This window comes from Danio rerio, chromosome 10, assembly GCF_052040795.2.
Source record: "Danio rerio strain M-AB ecotype USA chromosome 10, GRCz13ab, whole genome shotgun sequence".
NCBI lineage: Eukaryota > Metazoa > Chordata > Actinopteri > Cypriniformes > Danionidae > Danio > Danio rerio.
The window spans coordinates 36826199-36852424 of record NC_141030.1 but is presented as its reverse complement, the minus strand read 5'-3'; the positions used below and the strand labels follow the sequence as shown (position 1 = coordinate 36852424).

Genomic DNA, 26226 nt, shown 5'->3' with positions numbered 1-26226 from the left:
TAAAAGTGATGTATTGTTTTACTCTGAAACCTGCAGTGTGCGTATAATTATTCAATTAAAGCACAACATTCATCATTTAAAATAATAATTAAAATTCATGATAATTGCTTTATAGGCCTGTTTACAACACAATTAAAACTCTTGTCAATAATAATAAATATTGTTTTAAAAATGTTTTCTTTCTAAAATAAATAAATAAGGGAGTCATCACCACACCTAAAGCTATCATTTTTAGAGAGGAACAAAGTCAGTGCAATAACTTCCAGAATTAATATGATTTTCATTTACCAGCTGATCATGAAGAATGAAAAAAAGTTTTTTTTTATAATAATAAACAGTCATCATGCAGTTTTGTAGACACTAAAATCTTTTTTTTTTTAAATCATAATAGTTATTGTTCTTGGTGTAAACTGGAAAGTGTTGCAGTATTTGATTTTATTTTTGAAAATCATTATAGAATTGATTAAAAAATGAAAGCATAGAGCCAGGAGATGAGAGACTTGGTGATGGCATGTTGTTTAAAGAGGAGTAGCAAGTTTTTTTTTTTTTTTGGTAAAGGAAAATAATGTGTAAACAATGAAAATAATTCCTTATTCCTAATGTGTAAGAACATTTTCAAAAATGAAAATTCGGTTTTTCATTTACTCACCCTCAATTCTCAGAGTTATTTCTGAACCATCAACTGTTTTTGAACCATTTTTTTAAAGAATGATAACATTGACACCCATACTAGGAAAAATAAATAAAATGCAATGTATATATGTGGCTTGTAATTTCCAGCATTCTTCAAAATATCTTTTGTAGAGATCGAGTAAATGACTGAATTTTACTTTTTGGGTGAACTTTTCTTTAACAGTGCTCTCTTCCAACACACTTCTAAACCCATTTGTTGTGAATTATATCTACTGTTTTTAGTTACAGTATAGTTCCTGTGGCAGAAGTGTGTCTGCCGTCCCCTCTCACCTCAGTGGCTTTTGCATTCTTTAAAATACCTCTTGTAGAGAGCGAGTAAATAACAGAATCTTCAATTTTGGGTGAACTTTCCTTTTTAACACGCTCTCTTCCAACACACTTCTAAACCCTGCATTTGGTGAGAATTATATCCATTTAATTTTTTATTTATTTATTTTTTTCCACTTTTGAATAAATAAAGTCATACTCTTCAAAAATTGGGTCACCTTTTTAGGACCGAATGATTAAAAAAACTTAAACTGTAAAATCTGTTCAGCTAAGTCAAGTACGCTGGAGTTTTTTGTTTTATTTTTGGGGCTTTCGCAACTTTTTTTGTTTAAAAGACATTGAAGAGGTGATTCTGTCCACACAAAATTGCTTCGGTGCGACTTTTGTTGACCTTAAAGTGTTCAAAACTGTTGCCGGTGGGTATTACACATGATCTGACATGTAGCTTTCATATATAGTGCAATTCGTCTGGTATATATATTGTGATTTTTATTTTTTTTTTATAAACAAAGCGTTTTTTAATTATATACGAATATTCTTAACATTTTCTCTTGTAGAGATCGAGTAAATGACAGTAATTTACTTTTTGGGTGAAATTTTCACTTTAACTGAGCTTTTCCAACACAATTCTAAACCCTGCATTTGGTGAGAATTATATCCATTTTATTTTTATTAAATTTTTTTTTTCACTTGCGTATAAAGTCATACCCTTCAAAAATTGGGTCACCTTTTTAGGACCGAATAATTAAAGAACAAGCTATAAAAAAACCTCAAACTGTAAAATCTGTTCAGCCAAAACAGGTATGCTGGAGTTTTGTTTTTTGCTTTAATTTTGTGGCTTTTGCAACTTTTTTTGTTTAAAAGACATTGCCAGTGGGTATTTCACATGCCCTGACATGTAAGTTTTATACATCAGTGCAATTTGTCTGCATTATAAATTGTGATCAAAAACATTTTTAAAACCAAAGCATTTCTTATTAGATAAGAACATTCTTCAAAATATCTCTTGTAGAGAGCGAGCAAAATGACAGAATTTTCACTTTTGGGTGAACTTTCTCTTTAACCATGTTCTACTCCAACACAATTCTAAACCCATTTGTTGCGAATTATATCTACCGTTTTTAGTTACAGTACAGCTCCCGTGGCAGAAGTGTGTCTGCCGTCCCCTCTCACCTGTGTTGGACTCTTGCTTTGTTTTTATCTGTTCCTGACTGCCTCTGAGCTGTTGACCCTTTTGAGTGCTCAGGTGCTCTGTGGCACAGCGACACTGGCACTCATACAGAGAGAGAGAGAGAGAGAGGGAGAGGAGGAAATCTAATGGCCTGTGAGAAAGATGGCTTATGAGAGAACGAGGGAAGAAAAAAACAGCAGCTATACAGAGCGAGAGAGAGAGAGAGAGAGAGAGAAAGAGAGAGAGGCCTCGCTGACGTTTCCCTGCTGCATATGCAGCTGATAGTATCTGGCAGGGCCTGGCTCTCTGGGGAGCCCTGTAATCTGTTCCTTCAGCGTTTACTACCGAACAAATTAACTAAGACAAGCACCGCCGCCTGAGCCAGCAGAATTCTTCCATTAGGAAAATTATAAAGCTATTATGGGGAACAATTTGGTCCTTTATATAAACGACTCTCATTGGAGGGCTTCAGGGCTTCCTTCAACTACACCAGGGGGGCTGGATGGGATACCCCAGGGGGCATTACCACTATTGATACCAATAGGAAAGAAATATCACGCTCTTTAATATCTCCAACGTTTCCAGCGGGATTAAATGGAGAGTCTTTATTAAGTCTCAGAGCAAAAGATCCAAGTAAACTAGTAAGTTTCCTTTGGAGTTTTGGGAGACAGTCTCAAAGCGTTCCGCGACGCTAATGTACATATAAGTTACTAATATAAATTTAAATACTGCTTTGATTCTTCTGAAATTAAATGCTATATAATTATTATACAAACACATTCATTTTATAGTCCTGCATTTTTTTACTTTTTTTTTTTTTTTTTTAGAAACAACAGATAAGCATTACGTTGATACTTATTAGGGCTGGACAGTTCATCAAAAAGTAATCGAAATCAGCAATCAGAACCAATAATCAGGTCAATCTTTTCAATTACTTTTCCTAACATGTGGAGTCACGTGACTTCGCTCTGTTAAGGCTGCTTTATACTTCTTCGTCGAACGCATGGATATGGTCTGGCACAGCCTTCATTCGATCGCATACCCGTGCACCTCTCAAAAAAATGTAACTACACATCACAAGTTTGCACTGCGTTGACGATGACTGAAAGCTGTGCCAGACATAACATATTTTCCATTACAATAAAATGATTATTTACATTAAAATATTTCTTTAAAAAAGATTCAAGAAATGCACTTATTATTATTTTATTAATATTACTTGTTATTTACAGAATCTACACAAGATATTTTATTTAGATGAAATACTGCTTATTTTCTACTTTTAACTTAAAAAAAATTAACATTGAAAATTATTTTGTTTCCAAAAGTACAAAGTATTTATTATCACTTCAGAAAGCGTGACTGTTGGTGTTAGGCAGTGTGTGTTTTAATTTCAGTTGTTCAACGTTCAATAAATAATCATAGATAGCAGATAGTGTGTGTTTCCTTTAATTATTTTAAAATCAAGTAATGCACCCTTCTTTTAAAAATCTCTCACTTGTATTATGAGTATATTTACTGTAGAAAATTTGTTAACTAAATAAATTAATTAATTAATTTTATTAATCGTAATTTAGTTAATGTTCAATCAATCGAGATTTCGTTTTTAGGCCAAATCGCCCAGCCCTAATACTTATTCTTGTGTTTTTAAGTACAACTATTGCTTTAGTCTGTTTTATATTGATTAAATCTGATTTTGCCGTAACTTTGGCTGTAGAGTATAAAAAAAATGATTTAAAAAATATATATATTTTATTTAAAAACTGAGCTAAGCTCTGAAAACGTAACAATAGTTTTTGACATATTTAGTTAAAACAATGAAATAATTTATTAAAAACCATTCATGAATTTGACGTTTTGAATCCAGTCCACATGAAGGTCAACTTAAAATCGTGTTTTGAATTAATAGCTTTTTAAAATGGCTCCCAATAATTCATTCAGCTATAGGGCTGGACGATTAATTAAAGTAATCGAAATCGACAATCAGAACATGCAATTACTTTCCCTAACGTGTGTGGAGTTCCGTGACCCCACTCTGTTAAGGCTAATTTTTACTTATTATATTATTCTGATATTATACCTCTGCCAAGTCCATGTATACGGTCTGGAGTAGCCTTCGCATTCCCCCGCACTTCTCAAAAATAACTTAACTACACGTCACAACGACCCATAATGCAAGCTTTGTGATTGATCGGTTTTTGGTAAGTATTAGGGTGGGCGGCGCGGAGAGCTGTGTTTAGGCAATGTGTGTTTAATTTCAGTTGTTCAATAAATAATCATTGATAGTATATGGTGTGTTTACTTCAATTATTTTAAAATCAAGTAATGTATCCTTCTTTCAAAAATCTTGTACTTGTAATATCCCTTGTAATATGTGAGCATGTTTACTGTACAAAACTTGTCTGTGAACTATGAAGTCAAAAACATAAAATAAATAAATAAAATAATCGTTAATTAATTGTAATCGAGTTAAAATGTTCAATTATTCGAGATTTGGATTTTAGGGATGGAGAATTTTTTTTTATTCAGAAATGACGAAAGCTCAACCGCTAAACATTCAGTCAATTTGAATCCAGTCAACTTAGCTCAGCGTTGTGAATCAACAGGTTCTTTTTGATCTGATTCAGAATGATTCACTCAGATGCCTTTCTAACTTAGCATTGTAATATGATTCATATTATGTCTGCACGACCTTAAACATGGCATTATATTTTAAGACATGAATGTATATCATGATTATAGAGAACTAATAAATAAACACTACCCTTAAAAGTGCTCACACACACTGTGCGTGCATGTCATGTCAGTACATTGTTAGGGTAAACGCATTATGTCACAGTTTATTTTCATCATGGTTACTCCACTATTAATAACAGCCATTTAGAAAGACCAGAACCAGCTTTACATAGCATGACGTTTTTATCTAAAACATGTCCCATTGACCCAGAAACCAACGATCCACACCCATCTCTAGGGATGGTATTTTAAAACCAGATTCGTCCCCTGAGATCAGCCCTTGTACTTTTACCTTGCCAGACTAGCCGAACGACGAATGTTTTGCGGAGCCATGTGTCTTCCTATGTGGAAGGAGGAGGTGATAATAACAGAGGAGAGTAAAACTGGGGCGAGACTGTGGTGACTCAGCCCCCCAGTTGTTGTGTTGGAGGTTTGGGGAGTCTGGCGCACTGAGTTCCAGCCTAATTAAGTTGATTTGTTCCCAGCATCTGGCTCCCAGATGTCAGACGATATTCTTTAGCTCAGCTCCCTGCTGTTGAGAGGAGAGCAGTGGGACGGCAGGGACCGCAGACTGCTGACTTTTCACGAGCCCCAACGGGGGTGGGACGCTGTAGGTGACTGATGGATGCGGCGGCCAATCGCGCCATGTTTGTCGCAGCTTTCAAGGGAATCTGGTTGGTTCGTTTTAAACGTGCGGTTTATAGTCGCGGGTATGCCTGCAGGTGCATAGCGAACGGTTTTCTCACACCCTATAAAGCGTGTGTTTTTTGCAAAATAGACGTGAAGTTGGGCGAGAAGGTTTTGTCATTGTTTTTACAGCTTTCGCTTTTTTTTTTGTAAACATAACCAGTCTGAGGTCAGCGACTGTTCTTGTGGGAAGCAAATATATCAGTGTTTTCGTATTCATCATAGAACTGCCAAGTAGTAATTGTCAATTTTAAAATATTCTTCATTTGATTCGCAATTCAGACTGAACGATTAACTTACAAACTGATGTCAAGTCGTCATTTTCAATGTAAAACTTTGAATGAATGAGTGTGAATTTTGAATCAGATCCATTTTTTTAGATTCTCAATTTACTCTAAATTCATTCATGAATCTGTTTCTAATAGGGCTGGGTGACTTGGCCTAAAATCAATATCTCGATTAATTGAACAGTTTAACTCGATTGTGATTAATGAATGATTATTTTATGTATTTATTTATTTATTTTGCCCTCAAAGTTTACAGATTTTTGAATGAAGGGCGCATTATTGATTTTAAAATAATTGAAGGAAACACACACTATCTGCTATCTATCATTATTCATTGAACATCAGTGTTGATCAACTGATATTAAAGCACACATTGCCTAAATAACTTGCACTTTTGCAAACATATTCATATTAAAAGTATAAAATAAGCAGTATCTCTTTTAAATAAAATAACTCTTGTTTATCTTGTATATAATAGTTTAAACTGTGTGGATTTATTGCATCTTCTGTTAACAAATATTCTAATGTAAATATTAACTTTAATCTAATGCAGAATGTGCCATCACAAGGCATCTCTGGTGCTGCTTCCAATCATCGTAAAAGTAGTGCAAAGTAAGGCTAAAGAATGGGTTCATCTTTCTACTTGACCAGAGATCAGATGTGGCTGCAAAGTGGCCGTAGATGTATCAATCAGCCTTTAACAGAGTGAGGTCATGTGACTCTGCACGCGGTAGGTAAAGTAATTTAAAAAAATGTTTTGAAAATATTTAATCTATTATAGGTTCTGAATCTCGATTTCGGTTACTTTTCGATTAATCGCCCAGCCCTAGTTTTTAAGCTGAAATTTGAAATCCAACTATTTTAGTTTTGCTAAAGTTCAGCATTTTTTTCTTTCCAGTGAAGCAGGGCTTAATTTTTAACCTCATCATTTAACCTGATCCCCCTTCTCAACCGTTCCCCTCCACCGTCCGCTGTTTACTTTCACTTTTTTCTGCGACTCCCCAACTGTCTTAAGTTTCGTCTGCGACAACCTCCCAACACCTTTGACCCAAAAAATCATTCCAAATCAGTTGTTAATCAAATCAAATCAACTATTTTATTTTAACGAACCATTTCATTCATAAATCAGTTTGGGTTGACGTTGGGTTGGGTAAAAGGTATACTCTAAAATGAAAAATCTGCGCTCAAACTGAAAATCCAGGTTGCTCTTGGCTGAAAACAGAAACCGGGAATGAAATTTGTAACTATAATAACTCAGTAACTTTAAAATGCCATTTCCGACCGATTGTTTTTAGTGGCTGTAATTTTGGTGCATCCCAAATTTTAAATCCAGGTTTCTGAATAATATTAAATTGTATTGACTGGTTCTTTTCAATAAATCTGCTAATCTATTACATGATTCAGACTAAATGATTTGATCGAAAGTTACTAATCAAATTGATGTCTTGAATATCAGATCTGAAGTTAATGTTGTTGGCGTGGGTTTCCTCCGGGTGCTCCGGTTTCCCCCACAAGTCCAAAAACGTGTGCTGTAGGGGAATTGGGTAGGCTAAATTGTCTGTAGTGTATGTGTGTGAATGAGAATGTATTGGTGTTTCTCAGTGATGGCTTGCAGCTTGAAGGGCATCTGCTGCGTAAAACATATGCTGGATAAGTTGGCGATTCATTCCACTGCGGCGACCCCACATTATTGAAGTGACTAAGCTGAAAAGAAAATGAGTGAAAGTTAATGTTTTGAATCCAATTCACTGAATCATTCAGCTTAAATTGTTAATTGAATTAATCTGACTCACTTTTCATTGCTTCTGAAGTATAGGTATGGATATTTTTATAGATTTTTTTTAAATGTGTTTTATTGGCAAATATTTAAATTATTTAGTTTTAGGACGCGTTGTTATTGTTAATTGCCATTTTTTTTTTGGAATCCAAGGTTCATTTTTGGTTCACTACATTGAACTTTAATGTGATTTTCCTGTATTTGCATCAAATCATTCCTTTAGAAGCTCATCCGAATCTTTCCCTTATCTGTCCTCAGAAAGAACTGGATGCCACCGCCACAGCCCTGGCCAACCGACAGGATGAGAGCGAGCAGTCCAGGAAAAAACTCATCGACCAAAGCCGCGAGTTCAAGAAGAATACTCCAGAGGTGAGCGAACGCAACAAATGGACTGAGAGCCTTTTTCCCCCAAATGATAGGAAGCTGCAGGGGTAGTGGAGCGAAGGGGAATCTGAACTCCGAATTGTCAAATGTCTGCACTGGCACTTCCTGGTCTCCTGAGTACCTGTAAAGCACCATGTTTTTTCTGCATTTGATATCAGTTGATTTCTTCTCCCTCCATTTTGACTGCTTACATGATTGTAAACGCGCACCCTGTAGAATTGCATTCTTGTTATTGCGATTGTTCCACTTGAGTTCTGGAGCATGGCCGCGCCGTTACATTACTTTTCGCATTTTGCACTTGTCTGAAACTAGCCATGGTCTTGAATGAGAGGTCAGTGGCGGAGAAAGCAGAGCATATTATGGTTTATCCATTTAGGGAATACTCGGTCTGCATGAATAGCGGCGGACGGTCATGTCCAGACCATAGGGTTGTCTGTGAGGTCATGTTTCCAGAGGAAAAACCGACGATGCATGTTAGCAAGACAGTAAGGATCAGTGATTCTTTATTTACTGAAAACCTTCCCCGATCTGATAGAGTCCTGAGACAAACGTGCCCTGACAGTGGGGGAACATCACCACTAGTGGATCAGGAGGGATATCAGATGTTTGTTCTGGTTAGAAACAGATTATTCGTAATGTGTGGATAGGAGGATGTTTCTAGACTTTGGGTTTTGTTCAGTAGCGTTTACAGACTTTAAATGTTAAATCACATGGCGATGTGTAGATGAGCGACGTTCATGGCGTATGCTTATAAAATTGAACTTGAAATATATTTGTAAATCTAGATAGAATGTCTGATTTTATATAATATGATATAATATTATTTTAAAAAATAGCATAAAACATGTAAAATACAGTTTTTTGACTAAATGTTTTATTATTTAAACAAAATTTTTATTGTTATTTTTGCATCGTAAAGTAGTAACTCATTTTAATTTAATTTAACAAATTGTTTTAGCATTATAATTATTATTTAAAATCATTATGTAAATAATTAATGCATCTATTAAATCGATTAATTAAGTACTCATCTGCTGTTCCACCAATAAATCATTATTTTGATAGTTTTATCTAACGATTGCTAGATCGATTAATCGAGTACCCATCTACTGTTCTACCAGTAAATGTTTATTTTGATAGGTGATTAGTCTAACTATTTTTACATCGAATAATCAAATACTCATTTACTGTTGCACTAGTAAATCTTTTTTTTTTCATAGTTGATTAATCTAATAATTATTCGATCAATTAACCGGGTGCTCGTCTACTCTTACATCAGTAAAATTAATTTTGATAGTTGACTAATCTAATGATTTTTTAGATTAATCAAGTACTAATCTACTGTTACAGCAGTAAATTTGTAGTTTGATAGTTGATTAATTTTAGCGATTATTAGATTGATTAATCGAGTACTCATCTATAGTTGCACCAGTAAATCTTTTTTTATTTTTATTTGATTAATCTAATAATTCTTGGTTTGATTAGTTGGATACTTATCTACTCTTACACAAGTAAATCTTTATTTTGGTTAATGATTAATGTAATGATTTGTTCGATTAATCAAGTACTCATCTACTTTTTCACCAGTAAACTTTATTTTTAAAAGTTGATTAATGTAAAGAGTATTAGTTCAATTAATCGAGTAATTGTCTACTGTTTGACCAGTAAATTAGTATTTTGATAGTTCATTAATCTAATGGTTATTATATCAAATAATCGATCACTAACCTACTCTTTCACCAGTAAATCTTTATTTTGATAATTGATTATTGTAACAATTATTGGATTGATTAATCCAGTACTCATCTACTGTTACATCAATAAAGTCGTTGCTCAATTATTCAACTTGCAGTTACCTAACTAATAAACAAAACCATGTAATTGGATCAGCTTAAAAAAATAAATCACAATTTTAAAGTTACAATAATTATTAAAAAAAACTTTTTTTTACAATACAAATAAATATATTTCGCACACAATGACAATAGGTTATTCTTTGAGCAACAGAATATTTGTTAGCAACTTTTATAGTCGATAATGTTGTCAAATTGTTTCACTCCTAACGCTATTTTAAGCTCATTTATCGGAGGGGGCTTATTTTTGTTTATTTGCTCTTTACTGGTCTCCTCGATTTTCACTTGATTTATCATTTTGAAAGTTTTAGTATCAGAAATGGCTCAGAATTGTGAAGAAAAGTCAGGATGTAGTAATTGCGTCATTTAGCTATAATGAAGGTAAAAGAAAAAGAGACATCAGTCAGAAGACATCCAGAGTTCACAATAACCTCAGGCTTTTCTTTTAGTCCTTGATTAATAATATCCTTATCAGCGTACGAGTGCCTTTGTGAAGATTTCAGACAGGTGCCTCCAATCTTCCAAACGGCAAATCCGCATAATTCCCGCGTGTGTTTAGTTTTGAGAAGTCCCTGCCAGCCCATCTGTAGTGTGGAGAAGTCAAGGGCACGACGGCGGCTCCGGTCAGCGTTATCTTTGATCGCGGTTGCCATCGCCTCCTGCCCTCCTCCCGCTCGCTCCCTCTTTCCTGCGAATTCCTCGCGAGTTACCACTCCCAGAGAGTGCCGATGAATAAATGGAAAATAAAAAACCTGTTTTGTCTCCGGAGCCTCAATAAATCAGTCCCCCTTTTCCATTTAAAATGTCCAGGGCTGCAATTTATGTCTGAGCTTAATAACCCGTTACTAAATTAATCGTGCTGGGGGTTTTGGCTGGGAGGCCACGCGTTCGGAGATTCTGTGAACCCTGTAAAAGAAGAGAAAAAAAAGTCCATCTGAGTTTTTTTTTTTGCGTGGTGCCCAAGGTGCAAGACATCAAGGGCCTCAGTCAGAGACGTGGAAACTCTATCTGTGATGAGGGAGGCTGGAAAGTTACCTTAATGGCCGGACTGTGAATGTGGAATTAATGTGCCACGATTGCATTACCTTACTGTACCGCTCCTTCTGACACTGAGCACACCGTAAACGGCTTAATATAGCTGTTTGTGCTTAATTTGCTCATAGATTTATAGATAGTGAAAATCTTTCTCAACTGGGATATTCAAAAAACATCCTTTGCATTTAGTCCTGTATAAGTTTCAAAAACTTCATTAAGTTTCATTCATAATGGTCTTCATTTCTCAAAGGCCTTACATTTAATTTACCTGCAGAAACCATGGCATTAACCTACCATATTATAACATAAAAATAATTAGATTTCTATTTGATTGCTTAATGTGGGGAATCGACCAATAATTAAAATTCATATCTTCCCTAGCTTCCCTTGCAATTCGTAAGAAAATGTCTCAAATTCCACTCGCTGTCATTTGTTCTTGAATTGGACTGATTTAGTTCTTAGATGTTAGTAACTCACTGACTCTTAGGGAAATATTATCATTAAAAGTTCTTTATTTAGACCCAAAATCTGCTTGAGTTACTTGAAATGTATCAATCATACCTTTTTAGACGTACTTTCTGGTTGTTTTTATGTCATTTTCGAAGCTTTCATAGATAATAATTTATTACACATGGAAATGAGTACATGACTGAAAATGTGTTGTTTTAGTGCTCAGCTGCAGAAAGAAAGCAAATCATACAAGTTTGGAATGACATAAGGCCACTTTCATGCCTGGATGAACTGTCCTTTTAAGGTTTCCAAGCTCATGTGTATATATTTAAAGGGATAAATTGCTGTTTTTGTTTCTCCGTCTCTCTATATCCATTTCCACTAACGTTGCGTAATTGTTATTGACTAGTTATTTATGGAGCTCCTTCATGGTCCTGCTTCGCCTCAGGATGCGGGTTGAAAAGTTTATCGTCCGCTATGCGATGTCAATGTGACAGATAGGGATTTGTTAGGATGACCCGTTACTTTCCAAGCGATTACGTAACGTCTGTGTTTTCCTCGGCGTGCACCTGTGAAATAAATAATCTTAAGCAGCCGTTAAATTTGCCACAGATCACTTCATTTCGTCTTTTTTTTTCTTCTCCTTTTCCACATGCATAAATATTTAACCCAAACAAGCGGCGCATTTGGCCCTATTTTCGTTTAGCTCATTTAGATGGCGTTTTTTAAATAGGATGCGATGGAGACTGAAAGAGACCAGTGTGTCGATGCTGAAATTATATTCAGAGCTGCCTGCGTGATGGAAATATTTTCATAAGGTCATGCGCATTCCCTCCTCACTGGCTCGCATATTTTGAGTTCATGCATTAGACACCATTGATTAAAAAAAATCACATTTTTGGCATTTTTTTGCTGAGAGTGTTGCACCACATGCAAACATCAGAACTTGAAGAGCGCATTTAAACTTTATAGTGAGCGTTTGATAGGAATAAACCACACAGATGCTAAAAGCAGCGCTAATGTACACACTTTATGAAAGCGAACGTGGCATATTTGGGAGTTTATTTGATAGTAGAAAAAATGTGTGCATCCATCATTTACAACGACACTCACCAACCACTTTATTAGGTATAGCTGTCCAACTGCTCAGTATCGCAAATTTTTAATCAATGCATTTAGGCATGTAGACATGGTCAAGATGATCTGCTGCAGTTCAAACAAAGAATCAGATAGGGGAAGAAAGGGGATTTAAGTGACTTTGAACGTGGCACGATTGTTGCTGCCAGATGGACTGGTCTGAGTATTTCAGAAACTGCTGATCTACTGGGATTTTCACACACAACCATCTATAGGGTTTACAGAGAATGGCCAAAAAAAAAAAAAAAAATCCAGTGTGCGGCAGTTCTGTGGGTGCAAATGTCTTATTGATGCCAGAGGTCAGAGGAGAATGGCCAGACTGGTTCGAGGTGATAGAAAGGCAACAGTAATTCAAATAACCTCTCATTACAATCGAGGTATGCAGAAGAGCATCTCTGAATGCACAACACGTTCAACCTTGAGACGGATGGGCTACAGCACCAGAAGACCACACCGGGTGCCGCTCCTGTCAGATAAGAACAGGAAACTGAAGCTACAATTTACACAGACTCACCAAAATTAGACAACAGAATATTGGAAAAATGTTGTCTGGTCTTATGATGGTCTCGATTTGTGCTGCGAGACTCGGATGTTACCGTCAGAGTTTGGCATCAACAACATAAAAGCATGGATCCATCCTGCCTTGTATCAATGGTTCAGGCCAGTGGTGGTGGTGTAATGGTGTGGGGGATATTTTCTTGGCACACTTTGGGTCCATAAGTACCAATTGAGCATTGTGTCATCTCAGTGACAATGAGTACACTGTTCTCAAATGGCCTCCACAGTCACCAGATTTCAATCCAATAGAGCACCTTTGGGATGTGGTGGAACGGGAGATTGGCATCATGGATGTGCAGCCAAAACATCTGCAACAACTGCATGATGCTGTCATGTCAATATGGACCAAAATCTCTGAGGATATTTCTAGTACCTTGTTGAATCTATGCCACAAAGGATTAAGGCAGTTCTCAGGGCTTAAGGCGGTCCAACCTGTACAATAAATTGTATTTAAGGAAGTGCACTGTAAAAAAATATTTTGAGAAACAAAAATAATTTATATATAATAAGGTTAATATAATGTTAATGTATAACTTACATTAACTTAAATTTTTTAAGTTATACAAAGTTTAAACTAATATTTTTAGTCAGTTTGATTGATGTAAGTTTAGATGACTAAAAAAAGTTTTTTTTTTATCTGAAGCAAGAATTTTTTTTTATAATGTACTGTAGACTTAAAAACAAATGAAATTCAAATAATTTATAGTTAATAAGTAATTCATGATTAGTAATATACAGTTTGTTTTGTTTGTTATTTTAGGTTTTAGTATGATTAACCCATAAACGCATTAACAGACCATAGAACATTCATGGGTCAAAAATTAGAAGTTCCATTTTTGCTGTCTGCATCAAATGAAGTGCACAAAGAATATTTTATACATTGAAAGCACATTAAATTTGAAGGATCTGCTTCAAAAAACATATACATTGATGAAAATAATGTGCAAAATATGTTCGAATAATCGTATATTTTCATTCAGTGTAACAAATATTTCTGGAAAAATTAAGCAGCAGGCTTATTTTGGATATACCTACCATAAACAAATCTTGGTTGCCTTTATTTTTAAACTGAATCAATACTAACCTTATGAGTCCATTAAACTTACATTATGCTAAACTGACTTAAAATAGGTTGTGTAACTTTTAAAATTAAGTTAAAACAGGATTAACTTTAAAACTAAACTTTTAGTTATTAAACTTTAAGATTAATAAGTACAATGAACTAAAAACATATGCAGTCATGACTAAATGATCATATAATTTTTTACAGTGTATAAAAATGTGTGAAATATGAAGTGATCATTGAATTCTGTTGTTTTTTAAGTGAATATTAAACCTTTATTCATTTAATAATTAGTTGCTAAGATAGTTGCTGAATATAAAGAATAAAAATGTACAATTTGTTCATATTTTCTGGCTGCACTGGCATCCTTAAAAACTGCTGTCATAAATCATGATATAATGTATTATAAACTATTTTATTACAGTTTTACCGTTTAAATTAAAATCTTGTTTGGTCATTTCAAATACAGAAATGTAATATGTTATATCTCTCCGTGATTAAATACCGTGGTTATAACCATAACTATGGATTAATCATAGTTAGTCAAAAGTAATAATGCAGTTTTCTGTCAAACCATTGTCTCATTTCTTGGAATTTGCCGTTAATAAAGTTCATCTTCCTGCAAATCCAGTTCTGCTTCCTGTAAATTGTGGCCACAACTATAATTTAAAGCTTAAATCTGCTGATGATCTGCCTTTTTTTGGTGCTAGATTTGTATCATATTGTCCATGACTTTCATTGATGTTTCTCCTCAGTTGCGTCAAAGGCCACTACAAAGAGCACAGATTCAAAGCGTCCTTTCTTTTGAGACTTTCCCTCTTCTTTTTTTTTTCTGCAGTTATGATTGTTGTGTCTGTGTGTCAGCCATTTTGATTTTTGCTCCTTCACTGGCTTTGATGTTGCCTTAAAGGCGACGGCTGGTTGGCCTCTGGACGTTGTGATGTTAGTGTCCAGAGATTTCATTGGCTGCCAGGGCTGGTCAGAGAGAGCTGTGAACTGAATGGTCCTGACAAAATGAATACAGTAATTAGGGCTGATCCACTGGCACGCCGCCCACGCTGGCAGACTGGCGTCTTACACTGTTAATTATAGCCGTCCCGTTCGTAACACGACGTTAGGGTATTTACCAAGGACTGAATTTGTTACAGTGTGTTTGTGTGTGTGTGTTTAGAGGTAGAAAGAAAGAGAGAGAGAAAGAAAGTGAGAGCATTGTGTGACTAGCATACTGAAAAATGCCTTTGATGTTGACACTGTAATGGCGGGACGGGGGGCTGGAGAGGCACAATCAAGTGAGGTCTGGGGTCGACATATCCGGTGTGTAGAGCCGAGCCATTCGCTAAATTCATACGAGACAGATGAAATGTTTCCAAAGCACTGGAGAGTAGAAAAATCAAGTTTCTTTCTTAGTTGTGGGTAAAGTACTTGAAAACCACACTTGAGTAAAAATACAGATATTTTACTTGACAATGACATTAGTAAATGTTAAAGTCACTGATTAGAATATTACTTGAGTAAAATTTTTATAGTCTCTGATATTTGTTGTACTTGAGTATGAGTCTTTAAGTCTTTTTTTTGACTAATATTTGTACAAAAGTAAAAAATCAAAGTAAAATTGCAAGAAAAGGCTGTAAATAAAATAAAAGCTTAATCTTTTTTTAAAGTAGACACTGCGTACGTAATAAAAACAGCCAGTAAATAATAAAAATAGCTCTGTTCATTCTTTTAACAGCAGGACGGTGTTCAGTTTTAACTCAGTTTAATATATTTTGTTTACTCTTTGAATTAAAGTAATGTTGGGACCAAATGTTTGGGCATAATAATCAGAATCAGAATGAACTCTATTCACATGTAGAATTTTTTTGTTGTTTTCAGGAACTAACATGCATATCAACACAAGAAAACAGAGGGACATTAAAATAACTGGAAAATAAAGTAAAAAAAAATTATAAATTATAATATTATTCAGAAAAAAATAACTATTTCAAATATAAAAGACTTTCAAACACGTCTGGCTGCTAAACCTTCAATTAACCTCAATGTATTTCTAATGTATTTATATATGCCAATGTTTCTGCATCTTTCAGCTAGCACAAGGACTTCTTCCATTACAAATTTGTTCTAATATAAGAGTAACATTCTAGCAAATATAGGGGGGGATGTTCAACTTCGTTAATGTAGTTGTTTGTCACGGTATTAAGCAATGCGCTGTCAGTCTTATCGTTGAGTATTATCAGTTTCTTGCTAGAATGACATACATGGGCTTGTTCGAAAAATTATATGAACAGCGCAGATTGTGTGAGCACTTGATTGCATGTGCGCAAGCAGATTTTAGTAATGTAGCAGACCCTTGATTGGTCAAACTCAAACTTCGTCTTTGTTACTTCGGTTTCATTTTGTAGTGTGTAACGAATGTGAAGGAAGCGTATCGAGGTAAAAGTATTGATATTATTGCAGTCAAGTAAAAGATGAGAAAAATAAAAACTCAAGTACAGATAACCACCAAAAATTGCACACGCTAACTCAGACTTCATCTTTGTTACTTCAGTTTAAGTTTATAGTAAGGAACGAATGTCTTACTTGTATCAGAGTAAAAATATAAAATTTATTGCAGGCAAGTAAAAGTAAAAGTTAACAAATAAAAAATCAAGTACAGATAATCATGAAAAACTATTGCACAAGCGAATTTAGGTAATTCAGAAAACCCCAGATTCATCAAAATCAAACTTTGTCTTGGTTAATTCGTTTTCATTTTGTTATAAGTAACAAATGTCTTTCAGGAAAACGTATCGGAGTAAAAGTTTCTACAGCAATTTATTGCAGTCAGGTAGAAGCTGACAGAAAAATAAAAACTTGGTAATTACAAAAAATTCAGCTTCGGTTTACCTTTGTAGTAAGTAACAAATGTCGGGAAATGTTTCAGAGTAAAAGTATTGAATTTATTGTTGTCAAGTAAAAGTAAAAGTTGACAGAAAAATAAAAACTCAAGTACAGATAATCACGAAAAATTATTTCACACGCTAACTCAGACTTTATCTTTGTTACTTCAGTTTCAGTTTATAGTAAGGAATGAATGTCTTACTTGTATCAAAGTAAAAATATAAAATTTATTGCAGGCAAGTAAAAGTAAAAGTTAACAAATAAAAAAATCAAGTACAGATAATCACGAAAAACTATTGCACAAGCGAATTTAGGTAATTCAGAAAACCACAGATTCGTCAAAATCAAACTTTCAAACTCTGAGTAAAAGTATTGAATTTATTGTTGTCAAGTAAAAGTAAAAGTTGACAGAAAAATAAAAACTCAAGTACAAATAATCACAAAATTATTGCGCAAACAAATTAAGGTAATTTAGCAAACTACTGATTCGTCAAACTCAAACTACCTCTTTTTTCGGTTTCATTTTGTAGTGAGTAAAGAATGTCGGGGAAATAGGGGATTGAAAGTATCGAATTTATTGTAGTCAAGTACAAGTCGACAGAACAATAAAAACTCAAGTACAAATAGTCACTGAAAATTACTGCACAATTTTAGGTAATGCAGCAAACCACCTGATTTGTCAAACTTCGTCTATGTTACTTCGGTTTCACTTTGTAGTGAGTAACAAGTATCGGGAAAATGTTTCTGAGTAAAAGTATTGAATTTATTGTAGTCAAGTATAAGTTGACCAAAAAATAAAAACTTTAGTACAGATAATCACTGAAAATTATTGCGCAAACAAATTTAGGTAATTCAACAAACCTCTGATTCGTGAAACTTCATCTTTGTCACTTCGGGTTCCTTTTGTAATAGGTAACAAATGTCGAGAAAATGTATCTGTAAAAGTATTGAAAACTTAAGTACAGATAATCACAAAAATACTCAAGTACTCGAACAAAGTTTTATTACTTTGTTACATTGTTTTTTCTATTGTACTGTACATTTTAATAGATTTTTTTTTTTATACTGCCGTGTGATAAATGAGACCTTTGGCTAATAGAAAACCCCATGTGTCTGTAGTTTCAGAAGACAGCAATATCAGCTGTGAAATAGCTAAGATATGACGGTCTGCTCTCAAAAGTCCGAGATTTCAGTCAGGGTTCGTCACACTCTTTTTTTAGTCCAGTTCCTGAAGTTGAGACTTGAATAACTATGTGAAACTGATATATATAAAATTGAGAAGTTCATTAAGTCTCTTGAGCTGTAAACGGTGAGCAATACAGCACATGTTTAGTCTATCTTGGATCAACAGACCTTGTTCAGGGATTCAGTCATGTTTAATCATGCTCTTGCTCGATATGTAGTGTGTATAAATATGAAACATGCTTGCTGGAGTTGTAATATAATATATGGCTTAAACCACAATGCAAGAATGGAAGTCTGACAAAGTATTTCTTGTGTTTTTGTTTTTATTAGATATTACCCTTTGGTTTCTCAGCCATAATATGTTTGTATATGTTATGTATATGTTGTATATGTTAAATAGTTTAATACTGATATATCGAAATGTATGACCGTGTGTGTGTGTGTGAGAATGTGTGCCTGATGTCTGAAGTTTTGGATCTGTAAGATCTTTTTTTTTTTTTTTTAAGAAATTCATATTTTATTCAGCAAGGATGCCTTAAATTTATCAAAAGTGTTGGTGGGGAGTTGCATAAGAATTTCTTTTTTTTTTTTCAATAAATAAACATCCTGTTGATCAATATATCCTTATAAAACAGAAGCTTCCACAAAAATATTAAGCAGCACAACTGTTTTCACATTTTTTCTTGCCCAAAATCAGCACTGGTTTTAGACTGAATTGTTGCTTTGACATCACATTAACAAATGATGTTTTAAAAAATTGTTAAAATTAAGAATCCTTTACAATCAATGGCCACTTCATCATTTGTACATCTATCCAACTGCTTGGTAACACAAATTTCTAATTAACCCATCACATGGCAGCACCTCAATGCCTATAGGCATGCAGACATGGTCAAGACAATCTGCTGCAGTTCAAACCGAGCATCAGAATGGGGAAGAAAAACAGAATAGTTGAACAAAATTATAAATTTATGCATAGAACAAAATGTACCCTAATGTATCATCCAGGTGTCACAGATGTAAAACCTATTCAGGATCAATCATGCATGTTTTTTGGGAATGCAAAAAGCAAAAGTTTTTATGGAAAGCTGTACAGGACTATACAGCCAAAGCTTTGCAAATTCCATTGGACAACAGAACAACACTATACCTCTTTGGTACAGAACTGAATAAGACACTTGATCCTACTTCTATAAAGTGACTCGTCATCATCTCCCATCTAGCAAAAAATGCATTTTGCTCAACTGGAACCAACAAAGACCTAAAACATTTGAACTGTTCATACAACTTCATTGAATGAAACAATGCTCTTGGAACAATACAAATACTACCTTAGAAACAAAGGGGATGTCTTTCAAAAAATATGGATGAACCTCTGACTCTGAACACTTCTGATGTATTTTTATAATAAGTGTGACTTTACTCAATCACAGCAGAACTTTATTTGTGTGTTACGGTTTTTACATTCTGTTTGTATTTTTGTTTATTTATTTTTACTTATTTATTTATTGTTTTTTTTTCTCTGACTTTTGCTGCTATACTGTCTACTAATATCCTTGTCTATGTCCTTTTTTTGTTTATGTTTGTATGTTCTGTATAACCAATAAACAAAGAAAAAAAAAGAGAATAGGGAAGAAAGGTGATTTAAGTGACTGAACGTGGCACGGTTGTTGGTGCCAGGCGAGCTGGTCTGAGTATTTCAGAAACTGCTGATCTACTGCAATTTACACGCACAACCATCTCTAGGGTTTACAGAGATGGGTTTGCGGGTTTCCAGACTGGTTTGAGCTAGTAGAAGGGCAACAATAACTCAATATTATATACGGAGATATTTTTGGGATTTTTTCCTGGCACACTTTGGGCCCATTAGTACCAATTAAGCATCGTGTCAATGCCACAGCCTACCTGAGTATTGTTGCTGACCATGTCCATCCCTTGATGACAACAGTGAACTCATCTTCTGGCTTCTTCCAGTAGGATAACACGGCATGTCATAAAGCGTGAATCATCCCAGACTGATTTCTTGAACATGACGATGAGTTCACTGTACTCAAATGGCCTCCACAGTCACCAGAGCTCAATCCAACAGAGCACCCTTGGGATGTGGTGGAATGAGAGATTGGCATCATGGATGTGCAGCCGACAAATCTGCAGCAACTTCATGATTCTGTTCTGTCAATATGGAGCAAAATCTCTGAGGAATATTTCCAGTACCTTGCTGAATCTATGCCACGAAGGATTTAAGGCAGTTCTGAAAGCAAACAAGGGACCAACCCAATACTAGTAAGGTGTACCTAATAAAGTGGCCGGTGACTAAAAATTTCATACTGAACTAAATGAAACATTCTAGCTTATTAAAATTTTATACATTTATATTAAATACTGGATTAGTGATGAAATAGATTAATTTCATAAACATAAAAATCTTTTCAACACCAAATGGCAAAGCTTGACTTATAACTTGCATTACAAAGCTTGCATGCAGTTTTTTATTGGCTCATTCTCGGCTAGAGTTTGTTTTGATATACATTTGAATATGATAACATCCTGCGTTTTCCGAGGAAAGAAAAAAAATATGTTCAAAGTTCTTCTGTGTCCTGTCAGGGGTGATTTGCTTTTACATGGTATCCTTGAAGAGGGGGTGACCTACTAAAGGCTTGTGTGGGAGAGAGACGGGTCAGGGATATCTGTCTCTCTGCATAGCCTTCAGGTTCATGGAGGGGTTTTAGCATTAGTGCCTATACGTCTCCTTCTGACAGGTTAGTAGAGCTGAGTCAAGGGAGGAGAAGATGAGAGGAAAAAGGCACAATAAACTTGAGATTAGTCGATGATTTGCTTCTCCCCTCCCCCTTCTCGTGTTTGTTTGCGAGCACTTGTTTAATGTACTGGTCCGTCGTATTTGTTGCCTGTAGGATTTGATCCATCTGCTCAGCCAAAAGCTGGGAACGAGACTGGAGTGGAACTGATGGGGCTTGACTGTGTGCCACTTCCTGTCTCTCTCGGCTGATTTGATTGGCTGTTCCTCAGAGCTTCCTGTCTGATAGTCACCACTGGACTCTGCTGAGTGTTATGCATTCGGATCTTCTGACTGTTTATGAATCACGCTGGCCCACATTTCAAAGCAGGCGCACTTTACTTTCTTTTAGATCACCGTTTGATTGGTAGTTTTCCAAATGAGCGTCGATTCCTTTATAATTGTTTCATGTTTGTGTAAGGTCTAATTCATCATCTCCTGCCTGGTGACTTTATTATTCATTCAAAAAATAAAAAATAGAAAGCCGATTTCAGTGACGTCATAAGAATTCGTTTATGTTCGCATCAGAAATGCATCAGTGAGCATGTGCGAGTGCTTGAATCTGGCATACCGAGCCCTCTCTTGAGTTTGTCGGAAGATGCAGGACGAGAGGCGAATATAATTTTTCCACCTTGTTTAGAATCCCTTTGTGCTGAGATATTGCAGTGGGTCATTAGAGCCGACAGGAATGGGACATGGAATGGGAATAGGAGCCGGAATGGGAACCCTCCCTCTGGAGTTCTGGGGGGTTCGTCTGTCCCTGAGCTGCCTGGAGAAGAGTAATCTGTCTTCTCGAGGCGGCCTAGCCGACAACAGATTGGTCACGTTAGCTGAGCCTTTGCAACCCCCAGCGATCCTTTCAAAACCCTGCAATCTACAGTCCTGCGGTCAGAAATCAAGCCTTAAAGGGATAGTTCACCTAAAAATAAAAATGCGGCGATCGTTTGCTCCTCGTATCATTTTAAAAGCTGCAGGACTTTCTTCTGTGAACTGTTGAGTATTTGTTCTTGGTCACATAATTGAAGTGAACAAGGTTCAGAACAACTGTGATTTTCATCGTGTGGACCACAGGGGGAATAAAACTCCCTAAATATCTACTTTTTTGTTTTCTTTTAAGCGCTTTGAGTGTCTACTAAAATATATAATTTCTGCTTGTTCAAACTACTTATTTAAGATAAGCTGAATCAACACAATTCTTGAGATTTTATTGGGACCGCTTATTTTTTATGTTCAATCCACATTAATTTGTTAAAGGTGTTAGGTTAACTTAATGGATTTGTGTTGGGACAACATGAATGAATTGTGTGGAACCCTGCATTTTTTTACAGTGTATAAATGTAAGGAATTATTATTATTGTTTAACTAATACAGGCTTTGGTGTTCACTCAGAAATTGCTAGAAAATGTAATAAACTTAACAATTAGAAAGAAATGGCAAGTAAAAGGTTGTGTGCTCCTAAATTCAGTTCAAGTTTACTTGTACAGTGCTTTTTACAAAAATTATTGTTCCAAAGCAGCTTCATCATTACATTACTGTTGTGTATGTCCTACCAAGGTGTACTACAGCTTTGTTTATTCTTTTCTTTTCTTATTTTACATAGTTTTTAACTCTTTATTACAAAAACAACAGTAATTTTCATAGTGTGGACCATGGGGGAATAAAACTCTTTAAATTTATACTTTTTTCCCCCTTTAAAGCGCTTTGAGTGTCCAGAAAAGTGCTATATAAATGTAAGGAATTATTATTATTGTTGTTGTTGTTATTATTTAAGTGATACAGGTTTGAATAGACACATAGTGATCAGTCAGAAATTGTTAGAATATATAATAAATAATTAAGAATTAGAAAGAAATGGAAAGTAACTAGTTGTGTGCTCCAAAATTCAGTTTAAGCTTACTTGTACAGCGCTTTTTACAACAATTATTCTTCTAAAGCAGCTTCACAAAAGGTGCCCATCATTACATTACTGTTGTGTATGTCCTAACAAAGTGTACTACAGCTTTGTTTATTCTTTTCTTTTCTCATTTTTCATAGCTTTAACCTCTTTATAACAAAAAACAGCAATGATTTACATTGTGTGGACCACAATCAGGAAAAAAACTCCTCAAATATACACTTTTTTTTTTCTTTAAAGCACTTTCAGTGTCCTGAAAATCGCAATATAAATGTAAGGAATTATTATTATTTAAGTAATGGAGGTTTGTTTTGACACACTGGTGTTCACTCAGAAATTGTCAGAAAATATAATAAACAGTTAACAATTAGAAAGAAATGGCAAGTACAAGTTGTGTACTCTAAATATCAATTCAAGTTTACTTGTATAGCGCTTTTTACAATATTTATAGTTCCAAAGCAGCTTTACAAAAGGTGCCCATCATTACATTACTGTTGTGTATGTCCTACAAAAGTGTGCTACAGCTTTGTTTATTCACTTCTTTTTTTTAAATTTCTATAGATTTTAACTTCTTTTTTTACAAAAAAACAAAACAAAACAATATTACAGCATAAATGTTCGCATGCATTCAAATGCAGTAGTCAACAGATTACAAATGAAAAAAACAATAATAGCAGGGGTAAACAAAAACTAACAAAAACAAACAAACAATGATTACCTACATAGACAAGTTTCCTTATAGGCACAAATATGCATGTACACATAAAAACCAGCAAATAAAATAGAAAAGTACAGTACAGCTTCTTTCATTTTTTTCACAGTGCATGAAAGTGACAGAATTTTGATTCAAACTATCCCTTTAAATCCCATAATGTCCCCAAGACAAGGAGGATCTCGGATCAGAGCCCGGATAAATCAGGAATCTAAATTCCCCTGTCCGTTATATTAGGTTAATTAAGCCGTCAAATGCAAAATGTCTTAAACTTGTGTGACACACACACTGCCTAAAGCATCTTTCTCCCCTCCGCTTTCTCTTAACATTGTCATTTTGTGACTTTTGATTAGAAAATACTTGATTGCCACTGTCAGATATCCTATTCGTCACTCACGTTTATCAGGCAATTCTCTCTTGTTAGCTGACTTTAAATCAAATCACTCACTACTTTGTTTGTTTAGTCTGTTTATAAAAGAATCTTTATATATTGTTTGCATATAAGTAAATACTTAAGTTCTTTGTGCTCAGATACAAAGAAAGTTAGTATTAGTAGACCCAAAAAGAATGCATATATTCTTCGAAAGCAAATACTTACACTTATTGTTTAGTGTCAAAGAACACTTATACTCTTTGTGGGTTTTTACGCAACCTTAGGCTGGCTAAACAACATATTATTGTGTCAGTGAATATGTGTGTGTGTGTGTGTGTATGTGTTTGTTTGTGTGTTTTAACGTCTGCAAGAGCCTGATAACCCACACACTCATCTTCATCTCCTTGGGTGGGCAGTGTAGCGGCCTTGGGAGCGTGATCAGATTTCAGGCTGTGCTCCATCATTCCCGAGCAAACGGCTGTGCTGTCAGACATACTCGGATGCACGCCGAAACACGCACCCTTAAACGCATACGTTCTACACTCTCGTAAAGACTCATCGTGTGTAAAAGCACACAGACAGGCGTGCACACATGCACAGACGCCATTAACCCTAGATCCACTTACTGCTTTTCAACACTGGGCTTGCCTGTCCTGTGCTTTTCAGCGCTGCTGAACCTCCGGAAGCCCGTCCTCTGAAGGGCCCCAGTCTCAATCACCTGGTCCCCAGTGTTAGATGTCCTAACAGAGACCTACTTTTACTGATTAATGTACCTCGGAGGTCTTTGTCTGACTTGGGTTACCGATTCTTAGAGTAAATGCGCGCACACACACACCTGCACAGTGTCCTTTCAGCAGTTCTTAATGGGGCACAAATTTCAGGATTCTGTTTGATCACGATTTACTAGATTGGGGTTCAGTTTGTTGTGGATTCATGTGAATATTAGGTATATTTATTTTCTCAACTAATGCAGTAAGTTATTTAGCAACACTTCACTTATTAACATACACTGGAAAAAATGCCGGGTTCCACACAATTCTTTCATTCCGTCACAACACAAAACAATTAAGGTAACTTGAAGTGGATTAAACATAAAACAATGTAGTTGTCCCCCAAAAAAATGTAATAATTGAGTGGTTTTTATCAAGTAGTGCTCTCAAAATGACATTTGTTGCTTGTTGAAACTACTTATTTAAAATGAGTTGAAACAACACAATTATTAAAGGTTTTTAGATTTTACAAAATGAAGTAGGTTGAACATAAAACGATTAAGTTGTCCCAGAAAACATAATAATTGTGTGGTTTTAATATAAGGCGAGGCAGTGGCGCAGTAGGTTGTGCTGTCGCCTCACAGCAAAAAGGTCACTGGGTCGCTGGTTCGAACCTCGGCTCAGTTAGCGTTTCTGTGTGGAGTTTGCATGTTCTCCTTGCCTTCGCGTGGGTTTCCTCTGGGTGCTCCGGTTTCTCCCACAGTCCAAAGACATGTGGTACAGGTGAATTGGGTAGGCTAAATTGTCCGTAGTGTATGAGTGTGTGTGTGAATGTGTGTGTGGATGTTTCCCAGAGATGGGTTGCGGCTGGAAGGGCATCCCCTGCGTAAAAACTTGCTGGATAAGTTGGCGGTTCATTCCGCTGTGGCGACCCCGGATTAATAAAGGGACTAAGCCGACAAGATAATGAATGAATGGTTTTAATATAGTACACTCAAAAACTGATTTTTGCTGCTTGTTCAGGCTACTTATTCAAAATATGTTGAAACAACACAATTATTAGGGATTTTAAGGACAACTTAATTGATTTATGTTCAACCTACTTAAATTTGTAATAAAACAATTGAGTTGTCCCAAAAAGCGTAAAAATGGTGTTGTTTTTAATATGTAGTTCATTCAAAAAAATTATGTTTGCTGCTCGCTTCAAACTACTTATTTAAAATGAGTTGAAACAACACAATTGTTAAGGGTTTTTAGGATAGCTAATTCGTTCTTACAAAATTAAGTAGGTTGAACATAAAACAATTAAGTTGTCCCAAAAAACTTAATAATCGTTTGGTTTTTTAATATGTAGTACACTCAAAAAATGACGTTTGCTGCTGGTTTAAAGTAATTATTTGAAATGAGTTGAAACAACACAGTTATTATGGGTTTTTATGACAACTTAATAGTTTTACAAATTTAAGTAGGTTGAAAAAAAAGTTTGTTTTTCCAAATTGTAAAGTTTTAAATTATTTAAAAAAAGTAGTTTGAACAAGCTGCAAGAGTGTATTACATATTAAATATAAATGTAAACGAACAGC

General features: G+C 35.1%; 1 protein-coding gene across 10 annotated transcripts in view; it reads left to right on the top strand.

The window, feature by feature from the left end:
• The window catches only part of cux1a (cut-like homeobox 1a), a 259039-nt gene that overhangs the window by 60971 nt on the left and 171842 nt on the right, over positions 1 to 26226 (top strand). For all 10 annotated transcript variants that reach the window (XR_015501310.1, XM_087270994.1, XM_087270993.1 and 7 more), the window contains exon 2: positions 7877 to 7987. Coding sequence is in view for 9 of the 10 variants with exons in the window: in XM_087270994.1 (XP_087127120.1) it covers positions 7877 to 7987 (111 nt within the window). In the remaining variant the exon portion in view is untranslated. The remainder of the gene's footprint in view (positions 1 to 7876; positions 7988 to 26226) is intronic.